The 25067-nt window shown below is 31.8% G+C and overlaps 1 protein-coding gene and 1 long non-coding RNA gene across 2 annotated transcripts; both read right to left on the reverse strand.

The window, feature by feature from the left end:
* Positions 1–1048: 1048 nt before the first annotated feature.
* LOC134696234 (replication factor C subunit 3-like) lies at positions 1049–23888 on the reverse strand. The gene is made up of 8 exons (XM_063557918.1): positions 23727–23888; positions 14100–14305; positions 9410–9507; positions 8508–8689; positions 7738–7874; positions 4667–4765; positions 2691–2760; positions 1049–1311 (listed from the first exon to the last, which is right to left on the reverse strand). Exons 1-8 carry the CDS (start codon positions 23811–23813, stop codon positions 1123–1125), a joined length of 1068 nt encoding a protein of 355 aa, XP_063413988.1. The 5' UTR covers positions 23814–23888; the 3' UTR covers positions 1049–1122.
* LOC134696443 (uncharacterized) lies at positions 16565–18982 on the reverse strand. The gene is made up of 3 exons (XR_010102948.1): positions 18450–18982; positions 17630–17698; positions 16565–16869 (listed from the first exon to the last, which is right to left on the reverse strand). It is a non-coding gene; the product is annotated as an uncharacterized LOC134696443 (long non-coding RNA).
* Positions 23889–25067: the final 1179 nt, after the last annotated feature.

Here is a 25067-nt window from a genome sequence, read left to right on the forward strand (position 1 = left end):
ATAATAAGAGAGAATTTAACATTACAAAAAATCTTAATTTTTTTTTCAAGAAGTCACTGAACCATGAAAATGAGGTCAAAGACGGTCAAATGATCTGTATACTTTTTTTGTCGAGCCTGCGACTTTTGTCACAGAAAGCTCGACATAGGGATAGTGATCCGGCAGCAGCAGTGTTAGCTCACTTCTTAAAAGCTTTATATTTTAGAAGGTGGGAGACCTGGATGCTTCATACATTGTATATGGATGCCTCATGTTACGAAGTTTCCGTCAGTCACATGTCCAATGTCCTTGACCTCATTTTCATGGTTCAGTGACTTCTTGAAAAAAAAATTAAAGATTTTTTGTAATGTTAAATTTGGATAAGTCATTCTCAAGTTATGGTGCGACATGTTCACGCTGGACAGACAGACGGATGGATGGACGGACACTGGACATTTGTATACCATAATACATCTCCTCAAAATTTTGACGGGCGTATAAAAATTCATTGATATTTTCCACTTGTATTACATGTTTTGAAAATAATTCAAGAATGAGATTTCAACTAGACTGAACGAGACTGAAAAGTCAGAAGACTACATCCTAATAAGTATTTTCAGATAGACAAAATTAAGCAATTTGGATGACTTTAAAAGATTTCCATGTGTAAACATCTGATTTTGTACATATATTCAGGGCGTTAGTTTTCTTGTTTAAATTATTGGACATTTGTCATTTTAAATACTTCAATAGCTGAATATTCAGCATTGGTTTCACGCATTTTTGAAGGCTGTACAATATCCGAGAGTTATCAATTTCTCTGTCATTTGGCAGAATAGGTGGAATTGTCTATTGACAATCATACCACATTTTCTTATTTTTAAATTAAACCAAAAATTTCTTTTTTTCCCTTTCATCTGCTTTCTGATTTGTTCTTTTTTATTTTCGCTATCACTTTTAAAAAATCTGTCTAGTATCTGGATTCAGGATTTTTTATATTTACCAACCCACAAAATAAGTTTTAAAACTCAACATCTTGTTTTCATTAAAACTGATCTGAAAACATTTCAATTATTGGGAAAATGTGTTTTATTAAATATCATATAAATGTAATAGTCAATAGTTTATGTTGTCCCTGGTCAGTTAGAATAAATCAGCAATGCCCTCCTCTAAGAATCTCTTATAAATTGCCATAAATTTAGCAACAAAAGCTTCCAGATGATAAATAGCTTTCTGTCCCATCTGTAGTCTGTGTTCATAATACGCTGCAGTCTGGACAACTTCTGTCTTCAACTGGCCATCACAATTAGATATCAACTCTTGTAGTAATCCCTGTAAATAGAAAGTGTACAATGGACAATTGGCCGTTTATACATATAGATATTTTTTCTTGTTGCAGTATTCAGATTAATGGTCTTGTTATTAAAAAATTAAGTTAGTTTTTAAAGTTTCCTTTTGTTCATATTGCAACTACTCTCAATTCAGACATTTTTGCTTGCATTTATTATTGTGATATTGGAAAAACAGGCTCTCAAGAGCCTGAATTGCTCACCTTAATTTTTTTGGTTAAATCTCTTATCAATGATTATCTTGGCTTTTCAATTCATTTAAATGTTCTTTGAATCGTCCTATTTTCATCAAAAGCAACAAAAAAAATCATTTTCTCCTATGTTCTATTTTAGCCAAAGGAGCTATGTTTCTTGACATACAAGGAAATAAAATATAAAATGTATACTAGATACTCTGAAACTCATTTAGCCTAAGTTTGGCTGAAATTGATACAGCAGTTTCAAAGGAGAAGATTTTTTAAAGTAAGTCAACATGATGAACAAATTGTGAAAAAAGTCTTTAAAGGGCAATAACTCCTTAAGGGGTCAATTGACAATTTTGGTCAGATTTACTTATTTGTAGATCTTACTGAATGCTTAACATTTTTGCTATTAACAGTTTATCTGTATCTATAATAATATTCAAGATAATAACCAAAAACTGCAAAATTTCTTTAAAATTCATGGGCATTATACCTGAAAAACCAGTTACCCAATTTGGCTGAAAATTTCAGGACAGGTAGACCTTAACCTAATAAATACTATAACTTCTTGTCAGATTTGCTCTAAATGCTTTCGTTTTTGAGATATAAGCCAACAAGAATGTGTCCATAGTACACGGATGCCCCACTCACACTATCATTTTCCATGTTCAATGGGCCATGAAATTGGATAAAAAATATAATTAGGCATTAAAATTAGAAAGATAATATCATAAGGAACATGTGTACTAAGTTTCAAGTTGATTGGACTTCAACTTCATCAAAAACTACCTTGACCAAAAACTTTAACCTGACACATGCACTTTCATTTTCTATGTTCAGTGGACCGTGAAATTGGGGTCAAAAGTTTAATTTGGCTTTAAAATTAGAAAGATCATATCATAAGGAACATGTGTGACCCCAAATTCACGGTCTACTGAACATAGAAAATGATAGTGCGAGTTGGGCACCCGTGTACTATGGACACATTCTTGTTTGGCTTGAGCTGGAATGGAGAAAGTGAGAAATAATTGAGTTGAAATGACCAATGATAATCTGTTTATAGCTATTTTACCTATGACGACATTGTTAATTTCATTTGACAACTGGCACCTGCCCCTTATTCATAAATTTCGTAAAATAGCCATAAATCCCTATTCTAGATCAAGGGTGCAAGAGTTACCTTTATGATAACATCTGGTGGTATACAATGTGTTAACAGTTCATAAAGTCTTCCTCTTACTTCTAATAACCTGTAACAATATAAAACTTGACATAAAATAAATAAAATAAAAAAATAAGTCCACAAAATCTTATAATATACATATAGTAGTTATCATAAATGTCACATACAATGGATTCATTAATTTTTGTGAATTGAGGGAATATTGCACTTTTGTCAAAATTCGATTTCATGGTTTGGGGAATCAAAGAGCTGAAAAGCTCTGATGGGAAAGACGGCCCTTGTTTCTATTTCATTTTTTTAGGGGGGGGTGGTGGTATCTTTTGATAGTCTTCATATAAAGAATGAAAAAAAAGAACAGCTAGAACATGTGGAAGGTTGGCACTATTGGAATCAATTGTTGTTTCATGTAATTTCGTTTCTTTAGTTTAGGATTCAATTTAGACCAATGGAAGAGATCTGCATCTTCTAAATCTAAACATTCAATTAAAGTTGATAGTTAATTATTTAAAATTTAACTAGTTGAATTCTGTCATTTAACAACAACTACAATTATTTTTGAAATCTTAATAGTGTATGACTGAACTGCAGGCTAGGACCATTTTCCACTTTTTGTGACAGTGATTTTTATTTTTTTTCTTAAGAAAGTTAGGAATGAAAAATCTAGTATTCAGTTTTAAATTTCCATTGATAAAGTTCCCAGTTACATCTCTCATCACAGGGATACAGGTACTAATAAAAATAACAATATGATTGATGTAAACTGTGTGAAGCTTGTTTCCAAATCCTACATTTTGAAATATTTGTAAAATTTCATGAATAAAGAGGTTTAAACTACAAAATGCAACATTTGTATTTTTTTGTTTTGTTACTATTACAATGATTATGTTGGTACACAAAATTTAGTTTTAATGGAAGTCTACTTATCATATACTAAATGTCACATTTTAAGTGTTTATTTTAGTGGATAATTAGCTCATAAATTGAGGTGCTCCTGAATTGGTAGAAGATTCTCAAAACAGAGTTTTACAGAAAAAAATGGAAAAGATCGTTTCTCTCCACAATCTCATGTAGCCCCTCGGACTTTTGGTTACTTTGAAAGTTGTTGACCTACAAATTAAAGTATTGCATGTTGATGTTTGAATCATCTACAGCAACCATCGTTATTTTTAAATTTAACAAATACTATTTTTTAATAAGAGCACAATCTTTGAGAATGATTTAAATAACCAGTGAAGGATATCCCTGCTTATGCGTAGTGTGGCATTCCAACAATGACGTCACTATAAAATATAATGTAGGTTGGATATATTTAGAATATCTCGTCATACTGATTTTTCCGGAATGTAAAATAAACGTAAATAGTGTAAAGGAGAGCTCAATATACGATAATTTCGAGAGAAACACAAGGGAAATGTGTAAAACAGTGTTTAAAGTCAATTTATTCATTTGTGTCTCCCCATCTCATCATTCTCAGTAAGATTTGTATGGGGGTTTTCCACACTATAAAAACAATATGAATGATGTGAGGGAATGTCACTCTGGTCAACCCCATTGGGGATTGACGGCTTGAAGCCGTCTTCCCCAAAAACTACATTCCAGCTGATAAGACTACTCACACTTTAATAAAAAAATTATTTATAATCACAAAATCCACAATAATTTCCTTGAATAAAATGAATTCACAGAATGGGATACATTTTTCATAAAATCTTAAAACTTTAAGAAATGTTTTACTTTGTTTTATAAATGCCAGTCCATTTCAGAACTCCATCTATTTCTAATCAACTAGCATATGTGACTAATTTAGATTAACATATAAATATTATGGAATGTAGTAACTATTTTTGCATATTTTTTAAAACTATTTACAACAAAAAACATTGCATTTTGCATTCAGAATTGATAACATAACATATATCAGATGCTAACAAAAAGTAGCAACTTTTATATAAAAGAATACAAGAAATTATCACCTCTTAGGACTTTGTTGCTGAGCTATCAACTGAGCTGTTTCTTTCAGATACAATTCCCAGTCTGGTTCTGTCACTTCCTGATCTGCAGTGAAATTTTGTCTGAAATGGATAAAGTTTGTAAAATAAATATAAATCAGAAAATGAAGTAGACTATTTTCCCCACTTTCTGATTTGTTTTCAGATATTATGATATCTTAAATTAATTTGCTAAACTTCTGACTTTTAAAAGATGTATATTAGTAGTTTAATGATTAATGTTGGTAGAAAAACTTTTACCACTATTTGTGAATCAAAATTTTCTCTCTATCAATCAATCGATAATTTTTCTTGTTATTTAGTTTTGATGCTGAGACCAAAATAACACAATGAAGCATTTACATTATTACAAAAAAAAAAACTTTTGTTAACTGGCTAAAATTCAAACTTCTGAAATTTATTCCTGAATTACCTCCCCTTGTCCATCACCATTTTTTAGTGGCAGTCATTGATATCAAAATTCATACATACAAGTTACAACTGCAAACTTTTTTATGCAATGTAGGTGGTGGTGGTGGTGGTGGTGGTGGTGGATATTTAAATTTATTCCATATTGGTATTACTTTAGTAGGTTTCTCTATTTGAATTGGATTTTGAATAAAAAATTTGTAAGGGTTCCGCGGAACCCAGTGTCTCGCCTACTTTTGCTGTAAATCGCAGGCTCAACAAAAATGAGAAAAAAAATCAATAAAAATATTCCTCTTGATACAATCTTTTGATTTTAAGAAGCTACTTTCCAAGTTTGGTAAAAACCCAGCATAGTTAATGAATCTAACAAATGCTTTCAAAACTTTAAATGCAGACTTTACACATATGTAATGTTAACTGGAAGAAAATCTAAGTCCATTTAAAAGTCAAATATGCAAAAAGTGGGGTTTTTTTTCTTTCAAAATTTACTTCTGGATACTATCTTATGATCATACATAAGCTTCTGTTCAATTTTGGTACAAACCCCGGATAGTTTAAGAAAGTTATTAAAATTTTAAGTCCATTAAAAAGTAAAATATGGAAAAAATTGATTTATTTTTTTCACAAAATTTACTTCTGGATACTATCTCATGATTATTAACAAGCTTCTGTCCAAGTTTGGAAGAAATCCAGAATAGTTTAAGAAAGTTATTAAAATTTTGAAAACTGTAACTAGAGTGAATGTAATGTTTCCCCGCAGAAAAACTAAGTCCATTTACAAGTAAAATATGGAAAAAATGGAATTTTATTTTTACAAAATGTACTTCTGGATACTATCTTATGATTATAAACAAGCTTCTAGCAAAGTTTGGTATTAACCCAGTATAGTTTAAGAAAGTTATTAAAATTTCAAAAACTTTAACCACAGAGTGAATATTTGTGGACGCCGCCGAGGACAGAATGTAGGATCGCTTAGTCTCGCTTTTTTGACTAAAGTCGAAGGCTCGACAAAAAGCATATTCACCTGAGAAAGTGTCACACACAACATTATGGTTAAATTTTTCATGTAAAATTTGTTTTGGTATACGTTTGTCATTAAATATATTTTCTTCTCTCGGAATATGGAATAAAACAATTACTGTCTTTTGTTTCGGTAAATATGGGGTTTAATTGACCTTTGAAAAACTGATATTAATACCAGTTTTTCAAAAGTCAATAATACCACATATTTACCTCATCAAAAGACAGTAATTGTATAAGAGTTGAAGAATTCAAATAGAGAAAAAATATTCACTGAGTGACCTAAAAACACAATTAATTCAAAAATGCATGATAATTATTAGTGTTCTTTAGCCACAAGTTGAATAATTGATATTTAAATCTTAATATAAGTTTTTCTTTGTAATAAATTGGCAAATGGCTTTTATTTTAATGAAATTTAAGTAGAAAATGTAAGGATCAATATCAATTGTTGCCTTTCATTTCTGTTATCTACAAATATATCCTTAGTTTGGACAGTGGATTTCTTCCACATTTTTGTTTATCCTTCTCAATACCTTTCTTAATGTTTTATGCATAAAAAACAATGTTAAAAATCATTTGGGTCATGAATTTTAATGCATTAATTTGGTCCAGTTGAGAAAGGTCAAAAATATGTATGTCAAAATCAGTTAAATTGAATAAGCGTCAATTAGACATAAATTGTTCATTTTTTAGTTTTCGCTGATGAAGTATTATATAATAATGATATAATTTGCAAGAAAAACATGGCTTCACTGAAACTAAAAGCTCTCAAGAGCCTGTATCGCTCACCTGATTCTACCTGGGTTTTTGAAATCATATAAAAAAAGGATAAAATTTGGCTACAAAGTAACAACACTTGGCCAGCACCTCATTAAAAAAGGAACAGTTATGCTATGTTTGGTTTTATTCAATTCGGTGGTTCTCTAAAAGAAGGCATTTGTATGTATTTCCCATAGGGTCCTATGTTAAACTAAGTCCCCCGCTGGCGGCAATCTTGAATCATAGATATGCTACAAAGTAACAACACTTGGTCAGCACCTCATAAGAAACATTCATGCCATGTTTGGTTTCATTCCATTCAGTGTTTCTCTAAAAGAAGTCATTTGTATGCAGTTCCCATAGGGTACTATGTTAAACTAAGTCCCCCGCTGGCAGCCATCTTGGATGATGGATCGGCTACAAAGTAACAACCCTTTGTCATCACTTCATCAAGAACGTTCATGCCATGTTTGTTTTCATTCCACTCAGTGGTTCTCTAAAGGAAATCATTTGTATGCATTTCCCATAGGGTCCTATGTTAAACTAAGTCATTCATGCCATGTTTGCTTTCATTCCATTAAGTGGGTCTCTAGAAGAAGTTCAAAATTTAAAATGTTAACGACGACGACCCCGGACGTCAAGTGATGAGAAAAGCTCACATGGCCCTTCGGGCCAGGTAAGCTGAAAATGTTACTGAGAAATTGCATGTAGGATTTTTGTTAATTTGGCTATAAATTGATCAGTATTAATCATGTTATCAGGCTAGATGGTCAGTGACATCAAAAACACATAATGATCAATTGAACAAATTGAGCTGAAAACTTAAAATTCTATTTGATATATACTGTTGTACTCTGCAAGCTTCACACATTAGTACTGCACGTCGTAGATTTCTGTTACTCTTTTCTGCTATTCTTCTAGCCAGTTCTGAGGGCAAATTTAACGACTCCTTTTTGCAAATATTTTGAAGAACTTGGCAGATCTAAAATTAGAAAACAATAAATTAATAAATTATATACTACATAGTTACACCAATGACTAGGAACTGTTTTGTTTTAAATATGTACATACTTTTTTTACCAGGCCCAATTTGGTAGTGTGACATCTTAGTCTATATGAAACTGTTATTGTATAAACTTGCAGTGTGTTAAGAATTTTTGTTTTTGCTCTGTGACGACTATAACAATGTATAAGACGAAGAACAGCAATGAAAGCACTGCTCCTTTGCTTTTCATGTTTTTTGCTGTGTATGTACGGAATTAGAGTTATGGATGGATAATGGATTGGTATAGAGGCTTATCATTTTTGTTGTTATTCATTGTATCATTGCGGTAAATTTTTAGAAAAAGCCGTTTGTTTGTTTACGCATACATTGTAGGGAGTTTAAGCTAGCTAGAAAATCAGGTTTAAGTTATAACCCTAAATTTTTCTTTGTAAATGTCTGTACTAAGGCAATAATTTGAAAGTTGTTTTCCATTTGTTCTGTTCATTTATATAGGTGAGTGTTTGGTATTGTCAAGTTTAACTGATTCCCCTTTTTGAATTTACCATAGATTTTTATATTTCATAATATTTTTTGTGCATTCTCTGAACCCAGTTTTTAAATAAAATGTACCTCCTCTATTGATGGAGCTGGTACTCTTACTCCCAGACATCTGCTACGGATAGCTGGGATCACTTTACTGGTAGAATTACAACATAGTATCAGACGACAGGTAGCCATGTACTTCTCCATGGTTCGCCGCAATGCATGCTGGGCATCTTTAGTCAACCTGTCAACTTCTGTCAATATGACCACTGTTCAAAATAAAGATTTTAGAAAACATCAGAAAAATAATCAAATATAAAATTTCGTAACCTACAAATACTTGTTCCTGAAGCAGTGAGTTTTTTTAGTCTTTTTTTGTTTTGAAGGATTTTTGATGTAATTAAGATTTAGTTATAAATCAAAGTCCATACATGTATTCACGAAAAGAAACTATTAAATTGCATCAAAAACTAGAAAATATGCATTAATAAATACTTCCATTAAATACTTTACAAATATTTGTGATTTTTATAGCTTGCTGTGCTGTATGGGTTTTGCTTATTATTGAAGTCGGTATGGTACCAATATTTGCTTACTTCGGAATTCTATGTCATTTGAACCCTGTGTGAATAGTTGTCTCATTGGCAATCATTCCACATCATTTTTATAAAGTAATACAAGTTGATTGTAATATTCATGCCTTCCATTTAAACTCATTTTAAATGCAAAAAACTCAGACAACTAAATTTATTTTCTTTTTTCAATGTTTACTTGCATTGAGTGTTTTTTTTTGTGATTGTTTTTTTAATAACTTTATTTCTGTCGAAATATTTGACCAAAGAGCTCCTTATACTTATCGTCATTCCATACAAAACACACAAATTATCTTAAAATGCTATCTATTGTATCTTGAATGTTTAAATGACAACATGAAATTGGAAAGGTATAAATCAAAGTAAGTAGTGATTTTTTTCAGCCCTGTTCCAAACCTTTGAAATCTTTTTGTGTCGATGTTTCTAGTTGATTAACTTGGGCAACAGTCTTGATCAACTCCTGTATAACAACTCTGTCTTGGTTTCCCACATCACTAGAATTCAAACAAACAAAATGTCATTAATCAAAGAGCAGAATGCTCTGAGGGATACGATTGCCATAGTTTTCATTGACACATGTATAGCAGTTCTGCCAAATTTTCATTAAACAAATGCAGGAGATTTGGCCAAAATTGAAAAGATCAAAGAGGAAAAAAATAGATCCAAGAATACTGCCGCAAAAAAGCATGAACATGCGTGAGTCTCAAGCATTTTTGGCTGGTAACTCTGGTACAGCTGGATAGTATTATTCTCTAAACTAATTCAACTGCACATGCAAAATGTAACAATCTGAATAGTCACTCAACTTAAAGAATAGCCAATCCCCGTTACAAGTGTATGAGCCATGTACTTATTGTGTTTTATCAAATTATAGTTATCCTGTACCATTGTAAACTCGTACCACTAAAAAAAACTTGTACCAATGCAAACTCGTACCATTGCTCACTCGTACCAACTTATTTAAATGCATTCAAATGATGTTAAATGATGAATATACATGATATACGTTACTTTCACCCAATACCTCTTAAGTCTGTAAAATGTATATAATTTGAAAGTACAATGACCAATTTGTAGCTAATGTTCCTTGTATATTGGATAGAAAATACTGTGGCAGATGTAGATAATTAAAGTATAAACAGTTTCACCCGAAGAAAATTTTTCATGAATGATTCAGTCTTAGCAGTTAGTCCAAATGATTGCCAAAATTATTTTTACTGTCTATAAATAAATGTAACAATGAAATGTAAGTGATTCCTGTTAAGGGGGTCCGCATTTTCCCCCGCAAAAAAAGCACATGGCTTTCAACAATTGTAAACATAGCATTCAATTTGTGATCATGGATTACAGCTTTAATTAACTTAAATTGGATATATATATATTCAACATGTTCAATTTTAATAAGGTACAGTTAAAGCAATGTTTTAACTTTCCTCTGGATTAAGTTCTACAGTGGCGGATCCAGAACTTTTCCTAAGGGGGAGCCTGCTGACTAACCTAAGAGGGGGCCCGCTCCAGTCATGCTTCAATGATTCCCTTTATAATCAACCAAATTTTTTCCACGAAAAGGGGGGGGGGGAGGGGGCCTGGATCCGCATATGTTCTAGTTTGAAAGATCAGTTAAAACATTAATGCTTTAAAACATTCTTTATTTTTGTCTAAGTTTTCATTAAACTCCTGTGTAATATTCAAGTAATTCAACTTTATTTCTATTAAGTTTACAAACAGAAACCCATAAAACATCATATTTTTTAATATATTTTTCTGAATGGTACTACTTCCCAGTAGTACAAGTTAACTTTTTTGGTTCCAATGCCGTGGTACGAGTTAACTTGCTTCCATATCTTATCACCGTAATTCTAGGAGGAACCCTAAACTGGACCCCTGTTGTGTTCACTTATCGCTACACTGACCTTCGGTGCGAAGCTATATATAGAACGGCGGACCAGTTTAGGAGGAACCCCATTTCTTACTCTTTAATTATTGAAGTTCCTTTGGGTCAGAGGGCATGACTCCTTTCCGTACACACTCCTCTGTTTACATTGAGATCGTTCTTAATATAATACGACGTTTATCGGCATTTACGAGTTAATTCTTCTTGACGAATACTTCGAAAAGGGAGACAACTCCAAACGATAATATGGAAGATTCCATTTCTGCTGAAGGGTGGTTATAGGTAATTTTTACAATGAAACATTTATTTTAATTTAAATTATGCATATGATTTAAAATTATGCAACAACAATAGCCCTCCATACGCAGACAGACATAGAAAGAATCTCATGAGTTTCAAATTAATCAATGAAGCGGGGAAACACTCAATCTGATACCCCTTGAAATCAGGAAAACTATACGCATGTGGGGTCTCACTAATTAGCGACAAAAAGCGTCAAGAAGGGACAAGAAGAAAAATAATATAAGTGACAAAAAGCAACAAGAAGCTATTTAGCGACAAGAATACATTTTGTCATCACATACATCAAAATATTTTTTTAGGATTACATTGAAAGATGAAGAAATAAAAAAAATTTTGAGGAAGAGATTGTGTACTTTTTATTATCATATTGATAGATGAAGAAATTAAACATGTGTAAGAGCAAAGGAAATGTAAACGCTATAAAATGAAAATAAAAACAAAGATTTGTCACCTTCCTTTTGAAGGATTTAATAAAACAAAAACATGACATATTATTTCCTTCCTAACTGTACAATTTTTTTTTCTGATAGGACCAACATTAGCTGTGGCTTCACTCTAAGGTAATACACAATTAAGAGCAACAAATGAGATTAACTAGGTGCGTGTCCTTTGTTTTATTGCTACAATAACATCCATTAACACCTTCATCAATTACCAGAATATACAATTATTGTACCGAATAGTGAACACCTGTTGAAAACTCAAGATTGTCATCAGTTTCCTTTAATCTTCAATCTATATGCATAAACATGATAAATGAGACAATACACTATAAAAATGATGAAAAATATTCACATTTTAATTATGTTTTCCTCTTGTTTGATTCCAGTTCTTAATTTGTATTTCACAATTTGTGTATGTATTTTCTGGACAATTATGCACAAATAATGCATTTTGCAAGTGAAGTATATATTGTACAAAAATAGTTTTAAAAACAAATAAAAAGACAAAATATATTATTGTTCTAAAACACAAGTAAAAGTAATACCATAAAACGACAGGGTAAAGGTAATACTTCCTTTGATACCTTATAAAATATCATGTAAATAAATGTAGCAACTGAATTTTATTTTTCCCCTATCAAAATTAACTTTCCTGTCGTTGAAATTGTTTTCTTTTGCATATTTTTTTAATATTTATTTCGAATAAGTAATATAAATAAAAAAATGTTTTCTTGTCGCTAAATAGTTTCTTGTTGCTAATACATTTGTATTATTATTCTTGTCGCTTCTTGACGCTTTTTGTCTCTACAATTCTTTTTGTCTCTAATTAGTGAGACCACGCATGGGCATTAATACATAAACAATCCGCGACTTGCGATTTGGGACAAGAACGTTTATTAAATGATATGATGGTTCTGCATTTCTTTATGAGAGTACAGTATTAAATATCAGTTTCATAACGGTAAAATATAGAAATACTCCTCTTCAGTTCTTGTGACAGAAATAGAATTATCGATCGGCTTTCAGAGAACTCTCGCAGTTATCAAAATTTGGGAATTCCCTCTGACGTGTTTCTAAATTTATAAAAACACTAAATATAAATACTGTTTAATTCTGATTTTCCGTATTGTTACAAACACGCATATAAGTCAAGGAAAATATCACACATGAAGATTATGAGTAAAACATTACAAGAAAGTTGTTTATGTTCAATTGTTTTGCTTGTTTTTACCTTTTAAAGCAAGACAATCATAAGAATCTGAGATGTTGCTGAATGTTTAGAATAAAACGAATGACGTGAGGGAGTGTATCATAGGGTCAACGGTAAAAGTCTACAGATTGCTTGACAGCAATCGTATCCCAAAAAATGTATAAACAAGTGATATCAATCATTAGAATGAAGTTCTCAAAGAATTATGAGTAAGGCCACAATTAAAAAAAAAATTGGTTTGCCCAAACCCTACCCAAAGGTTGAGACAGTGGGTAGGTAGGTAGGCATTTTTTATTTTTTTTTCAAAAAGGGAAATTGAAGTATCGGGTGTTTATTAGTCTTCATGCCTATCTGATTAAAAAAAAACTTCTTCAAATCAGGACAATAAAAGAATTTGCGTAGGCAGCTTTTTTCTGGGTAGGTAGCATTTGGGCAAACAAACCTATTTTTTATTATGGCCTAAAGGATTGATGATTTATACTTCTATTTTCCCTTTAATATTATATTTTACAGTATTCTGAATTCAATTTTGGTACTTGTTCCGTACTTCTTGTTGTTAGTTTCACACAATAGTGGAAGGTAGCTACTTTTATAAAGTTTTTCTTCAATACTTTTAACTTCACAATGTCAAACCTTGTCCAAGTATGGAGATGTTTTTAGATTTTCATGCTGAAGTGCCTTACCTATCTGTTGAATTTATCATGTATGAAGGGAAAACTGTAAATTTAGAAATTGTTGCAATGTTTTTATTATTGAGAAAAAGCGACATGGTTAAAATGAATTGTTTTATATGAATAAAACAGGATATTTCTCAATATCGCAAAAATAAAAATCGCCTTTTAGTCAAATATTACAAAATTGCAATAATAAATGCATGCAATAATTTCTGAATTTACAGTAATAGTTTGTCTACATCTACTTGAGATATGACAAAATTTAAAAAAAATGCATTTATTTAATATGGAAAATGACACAACATTTCTGCTTTTCTTTGTTCTTTTTTAATTGAAATGTACTGTTGGTTTTCCCGTTTGAATGGTTTTACACTAGTAATTTTGGGGCCCTTTATAGCTTGTTGTTCGGTGTGAGCCAAGGCTCCGTGTTGAAGGCCGTACTTTAACCTATAATTGTTTACTTTTTAAATTGTTACTTGGATGGAGAGTTGTCTCATTGGCACTCACACCACATCTTCCTATATCTATGTACTGTTCAGCAGAACTTTTACTGTAATATTACCTAGGGTTGACCTCTATATGGTAGTTACTAGAGATAGTTGATATTTCAATCTTTTTATTTGATGGTGTAGTGAAGGTGTGGTTTTCTATCCTCAGTTTCTCCACCCCAGAGCCATACATCTCTCTCAGGAGACACATGATTCTGGTCTTTTTCCCTGCACCAGATGGTCCATATACCAATAAATGAGGAAAATCTCCTCCTTGTACCTGAAAAAAGAGATAGTATTTGGAATTAAAAACTTCATGTACCAACATTTGTTTTTTGGTGGGGCGCGATGCTACATGTAGGATGAAGTAATGTGTCTAGTATTTTTTTTAGTAGTCATCTCTATATATATTTCACCCTATTCTGCCCTGCCTTTCTTTTATTAGTTTATGCACTCTTTTCTTTACATACATTATACATTTGTAAGTTGATCCTACCTGGAAGAGCAAGTCATTCTTCTACTAACTTATTGACCATATCAACTTTGTGTTTACTTGGATTCAAACTCTGGACCTCTGTGTTACAAGGCAGTATTAAGTGCTGACTAAGTATCTACCACATTTTCTAAGGGAAGCAATCAGGTCACACTTCCCCAACCTCAAGAGTAATCATACCATTATGAGGCCACATTTAAAAGAATGTCTGTTTCCCCTCCTAGGGTCTACCCTTTGTAAACAGACCAGGCAGGCAGGTAATTTTTTTTTCCAACTGGATGTCATGGATGGTTGGACTTGTCCACTGGAGGCCACGTACATGTATCAGTTGTACATGTAAGTGCTCAATTTGAGTGTATTTATTTAGATTATCAATCCTTTTGCTTTCAAGCACTATTCAAAATATGCACATTAAGTGCATAAAACTAATGTAGCATTAAAGTGTATATTTACTGCTTTCTGTTTTGACAGTTATTAAAGCTTTTATTAATAACATATTAATACATGTAAAATTTGACATTATAAGGGATGCACCACCTTCAAATGACAAAAACAATAATCAGACTAATAGTAATGCACAAAATGCATTTGACATCCTAATGAGAAAAGCTAATACTCAGGCAAACTCGAAAGTGCCTTCCAAACTTGATGAAACAGCAGCAAGATTTACTGGTAAATACATGTATGTTAAAATTATATAAGGTAAAAATTTTCTTTTATTTTCTTGAAGGCTTGAGATGGTGTATGGTTCATGTCATTATAAATTAACCTGCCCCACACCAAACTCAACACCATTTTCCAGGCCAAAAGTTTGGGATGTAGATAGAAATTGAGTTGGTGTGGGGCAGGTTTATTTATAATGACATGAACCATACACCATCTCAAGCCTTCAAGAAAATAAAGAAAATTCTTACCTTAAATAATTTTAACATACATGTATTTACCAGTAAATCTTGCTGCTGTTTCATCAAGTTTGGAAGGCACTTTCCAGTTTGCCTGAGTATTAGCTTTTCTCATTATTAGGACGTCAAATGCATTTTGTGCATTACTATTACCATGATTACTGTAGTCTGATTATTGAATTGTCATTTGAAGGTGGTGCGTCCCTTATAATGTCAAATTGGACGTATTTGAGTCTCTTGTCAAAATCATGAACAACTCATATTTCTTCAGCAAAATCGGGCTCAAAAGTCACACCGTTAGCCATCTTATCAGACACAGAAACTGTCACTTCATCTCATTTATTTATGTTGTGACCATCATCTGTAGTTAAATCGTTCAACACGTTGTTCCATGTGCACCTTTTTGAAAAGCTGTATAATTTATTTACCACAATGGGTAACACCTTTGACCCGTCCTTGTACTTAATTCGTACAGAAGACGACAATGCGATCTTGTCCCCCATTTTTCAAGCAGACAGTTTACCCTCGATACATTCCGCTAAATTGATAGATAACTTGAGAGAGTTCCGGGAAGACTTCCGGTAATATCAAAACCAATGTCGGAATGGAAACGAACTATTTTCAGGAATAAAAAAAAATCCGATTTTTTGGGGGCAAATAATTTTTTGACTCGGGGGCTTATTTTTTACCTGGTGGGGGCGAGGGGAAACAATCATGTTTTTTATTTTGGCCTGACACTTACAACACTTACATTGTATATGTACCCTAGCTAGAATTCAGCGCTTCCCAGCATATTTCGAACTATTGTTGGGTAAAATTAGAAAATTAGCGAGAATTAAAGTTTCAAACAGAAACCTACTAAATTCACCCTGACAACAATCTACAATTACTAGTGACTGACTGGCTCAATATCTTTAATTGTTTTTCCATAGGCGATAATGGTAACGTTTTTTCCTGTAGCTCAGTCCATATCGTAAACTTGGATATGTATGATAGCTCGTTTCGAAGCTGTGACATTTTCACATATGTGATTAAATTTTCGGGGTACGAAGTGAGATTACTTTTTCCGTAAATTAGCAAACCCCGAACATCCTTTTGTGATGCGGCTCCTTGTGGTAAAATATCCCCTTTTTAACACAATAAGTTCTTTGAAAATTTAATACTTTGAACACATTCAATAGCTCCATAGTTTTTACACATTTATTCTATGTTCCTCTACTTTCTTAATCACCACAAATAATTAAGTTCAGTCATTTGTTAAAAATAGAAACATGTCCAATATCACTACACAGAGATTTTTTCTTTACACGTGACTTTTGAGTTCCTCATTTCAAGGCGCATTAGGATGTTGTCCCATATTGCAATCCATAGTTCTGATTTTTCCAAATATTTTTATGTGATCTTCATCGGTATGACATTCTGAATAAATCTGTGTATTTTTGTCCATTTCTGAAAAAAAATAAAGTTGTTTCAGCACTATAAGACAATGACACTTTTATCGCTATATTTATTTATTTTGAATACAAAGTGTATGCATAATTAATTTCTTACAGTATACCTTCACTAGTCAAAAGAAGGACAAAACATCTGAATGTAACCTTAAATTACAACACACAGACCCTGTTGGCATTCAATAAAATTTTCTGGTGCCTAAAAGTGCATTTGACAGAGAAATTATGCAAAAATGAAGATTTCATAAAAAAAACACCAAAATACTAAATTATTCTAGCCAGTGGAAACCTGGTATTTTATACTGTAGAAACCACTATAAACTACTGTAAAAGTCATTTGAATCATATAATTAGAGTGCAATGAAGTGCAAATTTTCAAAACTTGTTCTTTCACATAATTGTATTTGAGAAAAAATGTTTTTTACATGTATTTCAGTGAAAATCTTTTATCAGTGAGATATCGGCAAGAGGTTTTAAAGGAAACGTTGTGACATCACACGTAATATGGCGTCATTAAATAACGACATATCAAAATAATGCTAATTATAGTTTGCAGTGTTACATGAGGAACAGTTGCCGCAAGGTTTAACTTGAAATATGGAGTCGAAAAGATCAGTAACCAAGCATTTTCATTTAATGCCAAGACCATAGCAACAGTTTTCATATCAGTATATTTTTAACATACCGACTGTAATTTGAATTGCATAAATACCATAAATAAACAATTTAGAGCTTGCCAAATAAAACAAAATGCCTACCAGTTATTCAGGACCTTTTAAAACCTCTAGTTTGTCATCTCAGGTTAAAAAGTAATGATATGTCTGGAACTGAAATAAGACAAAAAAATTACTCAGGCTGTGTTATTATTTGGTTTAAATACATAAGTATTATTGAGAGAGCAAAAATCAAATTCTTGAACGTTATATCGCAAAGAAAGAAAAATGCTTCTCCCTTGTGGCTTATCAACCTTCATTTAAATCTTTTATATTAGAAGCAACGAGTGGTAGCTAACTAACTTAATAGTTGAAAAGGTGCAGCAATATTGTTTTCGAAAGGTTTGTTGACCCTCCCCCTTTTTCACTGAGAAAAGACAATATCTTGTGATTTGCTAGTGTGCATTACAAATAATAATTCATGATTTCTTTAATACATGTACATGTTTGTCTGTTTATTAACTGCATATGATATCTACTGACTGACCATGGGTCAAATTATTGGATAAAAGCACATGATGATGATGTATTTCACTTTACTCGTATGGAGTGTGTTATCTCCCTTGATTATCAGTTATTCCTGTAAACCGGAGTGATAATTACATAACAAAGACTGTATTGTGTCATGTTTACTTACAGATAAAACTATTATGTTAGTTCATGCCTTTTTCAATTCATAAACAAATTCCTTTCGGATCTCTCAGGGGTGTAAACAAAGTTAGAGTTGTGCCTAAAAAAAGTGTTCAGCCCCGTGCCTGCAATGCTTTCTAAAAGCGAAAAATTCATTGAGTATCTGCTGGTATTTATCTATAATGGTTATCTGAAATCATCTGGGATATCTAGGTATAAATAAAAAAATACTTACCATCATTTTCACAATTTTCCCGGGTGTACAAGGTGAAATCATCCATAGATCACTCTGGAAACTTCTGATTTATCTTTTTGTAAATTGGCTCAATATCTTTAATTGTTTTTCCATAGGCGATAATGGTAACGTTTTTTCCTGTAGCTCAGTCCATATCGTAAACTTGGATATGTACATGTATGATAGCTCGTTTCGAAGCTGTGACATTTTCACATATGTGATTAAATTTTCGGGGTACGAAGTGAGATTACTTTTTCCGTAAATTAGCAAACCCCGAACATCCTTTTGTGATGCGGCTCCTTGTGGTAAAATATCCCCTTTTTAACACAATAAGTTCTTTGAAAATTTGATACTTTGAACACATTCAATAGCTCCATAGTTTTTACACATTTATTCTATGTTCCTCTACTTTCTTAATCACCACAAATAATTAAGTTCAGTCATTTGTTAAAAATAGAAACATGTCCAATATCACTACACAGAGATTTTTTCTTTACACATGACTTTTGAGTTCCTCATTTCAAGGCGCATTAGGGATGTTGTCCCGACTGAAGGATGTACAGACAAAGGTCAAACAATATGTTCCTGTTCTGCGAAGAACCTTCAAGTTATGATGGCAAGGTCTCCTACAAATTAGAAAAATCCACAACAATCTCCTAACACCCCTAACTTACGCACTAAGAAATTCATATTGCATATATAATATGAGTTTATAAATCTAAAGTTTCAAAGCTGCAGCCTTAAAAACAGAAGCTGAAGATCATGTGAACATTTTATTTTATTCTATGTTCCTATGCAAACCAATCTACAATCAAAACACCAGCACTTTTTGTAAAATGATCTACATGTACATTGTACATATGTATAGCAATATCAGGTAATAAATATCTCAACAAATCCTTGAAAGACATTGTGCTGGTAGTTGTGACAAAAAGAAATACAAAAACATCACAAAAATAAATAACCCTTTTTTGTAGATCGTCAATGTGTCTAAGCCAATGTACATGGTTTCAATATATAATGTGAAATAAATCTGGTTCACTTAAGAATGACTTTAACCATGTTAACACTCCATAACACCAGCCCCGACAAACTTGGTAAAGACGATGGAAATGTGAAGAATTGACAGATGGACGGGCGGACCAACGGAACATAGTGAAACAAGACAGATAACAACAGCTCACCTTACCAACACTAGAACAAAATGTATTAGATTTTGCAAACGAAAATTTCTAATTTCTACGTGATTTTTAGGCAGTTAAGCTGCCTTATGTGAGCACCCTGGATTTGGGTCCCCCCCTGGGATTTTTTGAAAAAGTGCCATTGCTCTGATCTGGCAGGTCTGGTAGATTCTTTATAACTAATTAATTAGACATTTTTTTCACACTTTTTGTTATGTAAAACAATAATTATAAAGAAGATTACCTTAAATGATCGTCGATTTTCCCAAAACAATTGATGTTCCCCATTTGAAAAAGTGCCGATTAAAAAGTTAAGCATAGCTTTTTATCGTCTGTGCTTTTGATGGAGATGTAAGTGAACTATTATAAGAATAATTTCATTGCAGAAAATGTTTGTAATGAAGGCATTAAAAGTTGCCAAATGGCGCATGGATATTATTTTGCGGCTATCAGTGACGCCGTTGAATTGGGTGGATTCCATCTTAATAAACAGGTATATATTTAAAAGCATTGTCTTGCTTCCTGTCTGTATAAGTTTAATTTGTGAGAATACTTGATTATTTCATTTCTGATCTTAATCTTTATAGGTGAAGATATGTATTTTATTTAATTATTTAATGCAAGCTGATGTTATTTGTCATGCCAGTCGTGTCTCTCCGTCGTGTATACCCCAAAACATTACACTCGATCAGGGCCTTGGAATTTTAATCGGGACCTCATTTGAATACGTATTTATAGATTTTGTCGATGTCAATCATGTCAATTAAAGGTGAAATGCAAAGGTTTTTAAAAACTTTCTTTGTTTCATATTTTAATAAATTGTTTAAAATAAATACTAAAAAATATATTGGTAGTCGTATGTGTGTCCTCGTAATACCTACATGTATAAAACAGGTAACTTCATGGTTAATTGGGGAAAGTGCAACATGATTGTCTCCCTTTGTTCTGGAATGCTGGTGACGTCATTCGTGTCCTCTCATTATGTAAACAAACAAGCACGGCCTTGAATATGTGAACGACAATACAGTGATACACAGCTACGGACTATAGATTCACAGACGATGAAAGTGAACAGATAGACATTCCCAAGGTTAAACTATGCCAGTACAATCATACATGTATGAACCTGTAAGTCAGAGCCAGAGGATTGCTGGTGCCCTAATCGGTAACTGGATAAAGAAGCCAACATTTTCTACATCTGATGGTGAAGATGGAAACGAAATAGATCTTTAACAGCCTGCTGGCTTCAAAATCTCTCATCACATGCTCATGGTGCGTAAAGTAGATAGTAAAATAATGTTTTTAGGCATAATTTTTGTGAGTCCAAGATTACTCTGACATCCAGTGGGTGTTTTATAGGACAAGCTTGGGCCCTCAATATGACCCCAGTTTGTCTGGCAAAACAGTCGTTGGACGTCAGAGTCATCTCGGACATTTTTTTTGTAATCATAGAATAATGATGTAAATAGGTTGGTATACACAGTACATGTACATTGCAACCTTTAGCTGTTGAGGGACGGGTTGGCAACGAACATGAGAAATTGAGGGGGAGTAGGGATCGAGATGTAATTGTCAATATCCAGAAGCAATATTCCATGGGTTACACTAATGTCCTGACAATGTCCTGACAATGACCTGACAATGTCCTGACAGAAATGAAAATGCTTAATACTTTTTTATTATTGGAAGGATTTACTTGAAATTTGGAATCAAGCAAGATGAGAACTTATATTTAATAAATAAAATTTAAAAAAAATAAAAAAATATTTTTAAGAGTTAGAAAACTTGACCTGACCAACTTGACTTTGAAACTACTAATGTCCTGACCAATATGAAACGGCTAAAAATGTTTTATTATTGACAGGATAGACTTCAAATTCGATATCAAGGAAGATTAATACATTTGATACAAAAATATAAGAAAAAATAAGAAAATAAATATTTAAGAGTTAGAAAACTTGACCTGACCAACTACGTACTCCCGTGACTATTGTCCTGACCGATGTAAAATGCTAATTACTTTTTTGTAATTTGAAGGTTCGACTTCAAATTTGATGTCAGGGAAGATTCTAACATTGAATACAGAGATATAAGAAAAAATATTTAAAAAACTAATTTTAAGTGTTAGAAAACTTGACCTGACCAACTACGTATTTCCCATGACTAATGTCCTGACCAATGTAGAAAATGCCTAAAACTTTTTTATTCTTTAATGTATGGATTTCAAATTTGATGTCAAGGTAGATTATAATACTAAATATATTGATGCAAAAAAAAGATTAAAAAAGATAATTTAAAGAGTTAAAAAGTTGACCTGACCAACGTTGACACTGCTCTGACTAATGTCCTGACCGATGCAGAAAACTTTTTATTATTAAAAAAAATGACTCAAGTTCCTTACCAAGGAAGATGATAGCAATAAATATAGGAATTTATGAGAGAAAAAAAACGCTGAAATTTTTTATTTTTTTATTTTTTTGAAATGTTAGAAAACTTGACCTGACCAACTTGATAATTGTCATGATGAATGTCCTGACCGTTATAAAGATATCAATAACCTTTTTGTTATTTATTGGGATATTACCAAGTTAGGTATCAGGGAAGATTACAACACTTAGTATAAGCATGTAAAAAAAATATTTTAAACTTGACCTCACCAATGTTTACCTTGTCCTGCAATGTTCTGACTATGAAGAAAAGACAAATATTATATTACTGGTTTTTATTTCTCTATCTAAAGACAGGCCGCTAAAGACAGAATATACTAAATTCTTTAAATGAGATTGATCTTTTTTTTATTTAAACATAGTAGAGAAAGAACTTGGATGCACTTTTTATTATTCGTAATATATGTGTATAAGAAAGGTAAAAGACAGTGACATGATAAAATTATATTTCTGTGTGATTCTAACATAATTTTACTTTGAATGCTTGTAAAAACAATATATTGACATCAAAAGAAGCCCATTTCCTGTCCTTTTTTTTGTATGTTTATGTTATTTGACATGTTTAATCCCTCCTTAACTAAACAACAAAAAATGAGTGAAATAAATAAGATAATATAGTTATGTAAACACTACAATTTGTGTTAATTTTAATTAATGTATGTGTGAATAAATTTTAATTATTCATGTCACTGTCTTTGGACTTAATTGCATTCTGTTCATCTTTAAAATCCTTTCATATTAAATGTAGAAAAGGTGCATTTACTTAGTATCTACAGCATCTCTAATCACATATCACTTTTCTCAGTGATATTAAATTTAATAATATCCCTTTCAATAACAAAAAAGTTATTGAACGGTCAGGACATTCGTCATGATATAAAGGTCAAGCTGGTCAGGTCAAGTTTTCTTACATTTAAAAAAATAACAAACATTTTTTTCATAAACTTTAATTATGAATATTATAATTTCCCTTGGTAAGGATCTATAATTAAGTCAATTCTTTCAATAACAAAAAAGCAATTAACATTTTCTACATTGATCAGGACATTAGTCAGTGCAGAGTCGACGCTGGTCAGGTCAAGTTTTCTAACACTTAAAATAAGTTTTTTTAATATTTTTTCTTATATCTCTGTATTCAATGATAGAATCTTCCCCCTGACATCAAATTTGAAGTCGAACCTTCAAATAACAGAAAAGTAATTAGCATTTTACATCGGTCAGGACATTAGTCACGGGAGTACGTAGTTGGTCAGGTCAAGTTTTCTAACTCTTGAAAATATTTATTTTCTTATTTTTTCTTATATTTTTGTACCAAATGTATTAATCTTCCTTGGTATCGAATTTGAAGTCTATCCTGTCAATAATAAAACATTTTTTAGCCGTTTCATATCGGTCAGGACATTTGTAGTTTCAAAGTCAAGTTGGTCAGGTCAAGTTTTCTAACTCTTAAAAATATTTTTTTATTTTTTTAAAATTTTATTTATTAAATATAAGTTCTCATCTTGCTTGATTCCAAATTTCAAGTAAATCCTTCCAATAATAAAAAAAGTATTAAGCATTTTCATTTCTGTCAGGACATTGTCAGGTCATTGTCAGGACATTGTCAGGACATTAGTGTAACCCATATTCCATCAATTCATAAATCTTACCAATTTCTTCAAATGAGCAGCTTGCTCTTTGTGAAAGTCAAGCTTATGCAGAGAAGTTGGACGGTGTTTGTCAACCCAAAGACTCATTTTTAAACCTCTTAGATTTCTGTTTTCTTTTTCAAGTTTAACCCGCGCAATATTCTGGGTGTAAAAGATTAATTTGAGCAAACGTAAGTTGTATGATTTTAAAAACGCATAAGCGATCTCAAGAAATAACTGTAAACATAAAACAATGTCCGAATAAATATGAAAGTATTCCGGATAATAGAGGATCTCCTGTCAATGTTTAGCAGGATATACTGTTCCCAGGTTTTAGCATTTGTCGAATAAATAAATTAAAAAAATATGATATTAAATAAATTTGTTAACACAGAAAACAGAGTCATAAAACAGCGAAACGCAATATAGGTTAGTGACCATAACCTAGAAGTTGAAATGGGAAGATATAAAAAGGCAGTGGCTATTTGACCGGCACCGGCAAAATAGCAAATTTGCTATTTAGCCGGCACTGAATAAAACTGTTCATTTATGTGATTTATAGCAGAGAATAAAAAAGCTTAATAATAATTTAAAATAACTTATTCACAATATCAAGCATTTAAAATACTGTACAATCAAAAATAAAATATTGAAGATGTTCATAAATAAATAATTCATAACTTTATAACATTAATTAAAAGCATGAAATCACATTTGTATATACATTACTAAATATATTTTTTTCTAAAATATTTATTAAAAAGATGCACATCTGTGTAAAATCTATGGTTTAAAGATCCTGCTACGCTATAAAAATAGTACTATGTAAAACTACGTACATCATAAAAAAGACAATATTAAAAGTTGTTTTCTACGAATTTCAAAAAGACACATGATTTCACATTTGCAATTGATACAAAACCAAATCTTTGCCTTTGGAAATTGTTTCAGTCTAGCACAAGATAAAAGTTGCCACTGCAAACAGGAACTAAACACATTACACTGAGTGAGGAAATTTCTTAAAGCACGAAATACAGGGAGACACAAATTATGTCACAGCAAATGGCTAGTCTTTCATCCGAAGCTACTGGTGGTGAATACCAAAAAGAGATTAGATGTTATTCAGAGCATTTCAAATTTTTGGAGTCCCGACCTCTATGGTTCTTGAAGTTCTAATGTCTTTTTGGTATTTAAGGTGGTACCCAACACATTCGCAACTTTTAATATTGTCTTTTTTATGATGAACATAGTTTTACATAACACTATTTTTATAGCGTGGCAGGATATTTAGACCATAGATTTTACACAGATTTGGACATCTTTTTCATAAATATTTTAGAAAAAATTATATTTAGTAATGCA

Source organism: Mytilus trossulus, chromosome 14, assembly GCF_036588685.1.
Source record: "Mytilus trossulus isolate FHL-02 chromosome 14, PNRI_Mtr1.1.1.hap1, whole genome shotgun sequence".
NCBI classification, from domain to species: Eukaryota; Metazoa; Mollusca; class Bivalvia; order Mytilida; family Mytilidae; genus Mytilus; species Mytilus trossulus.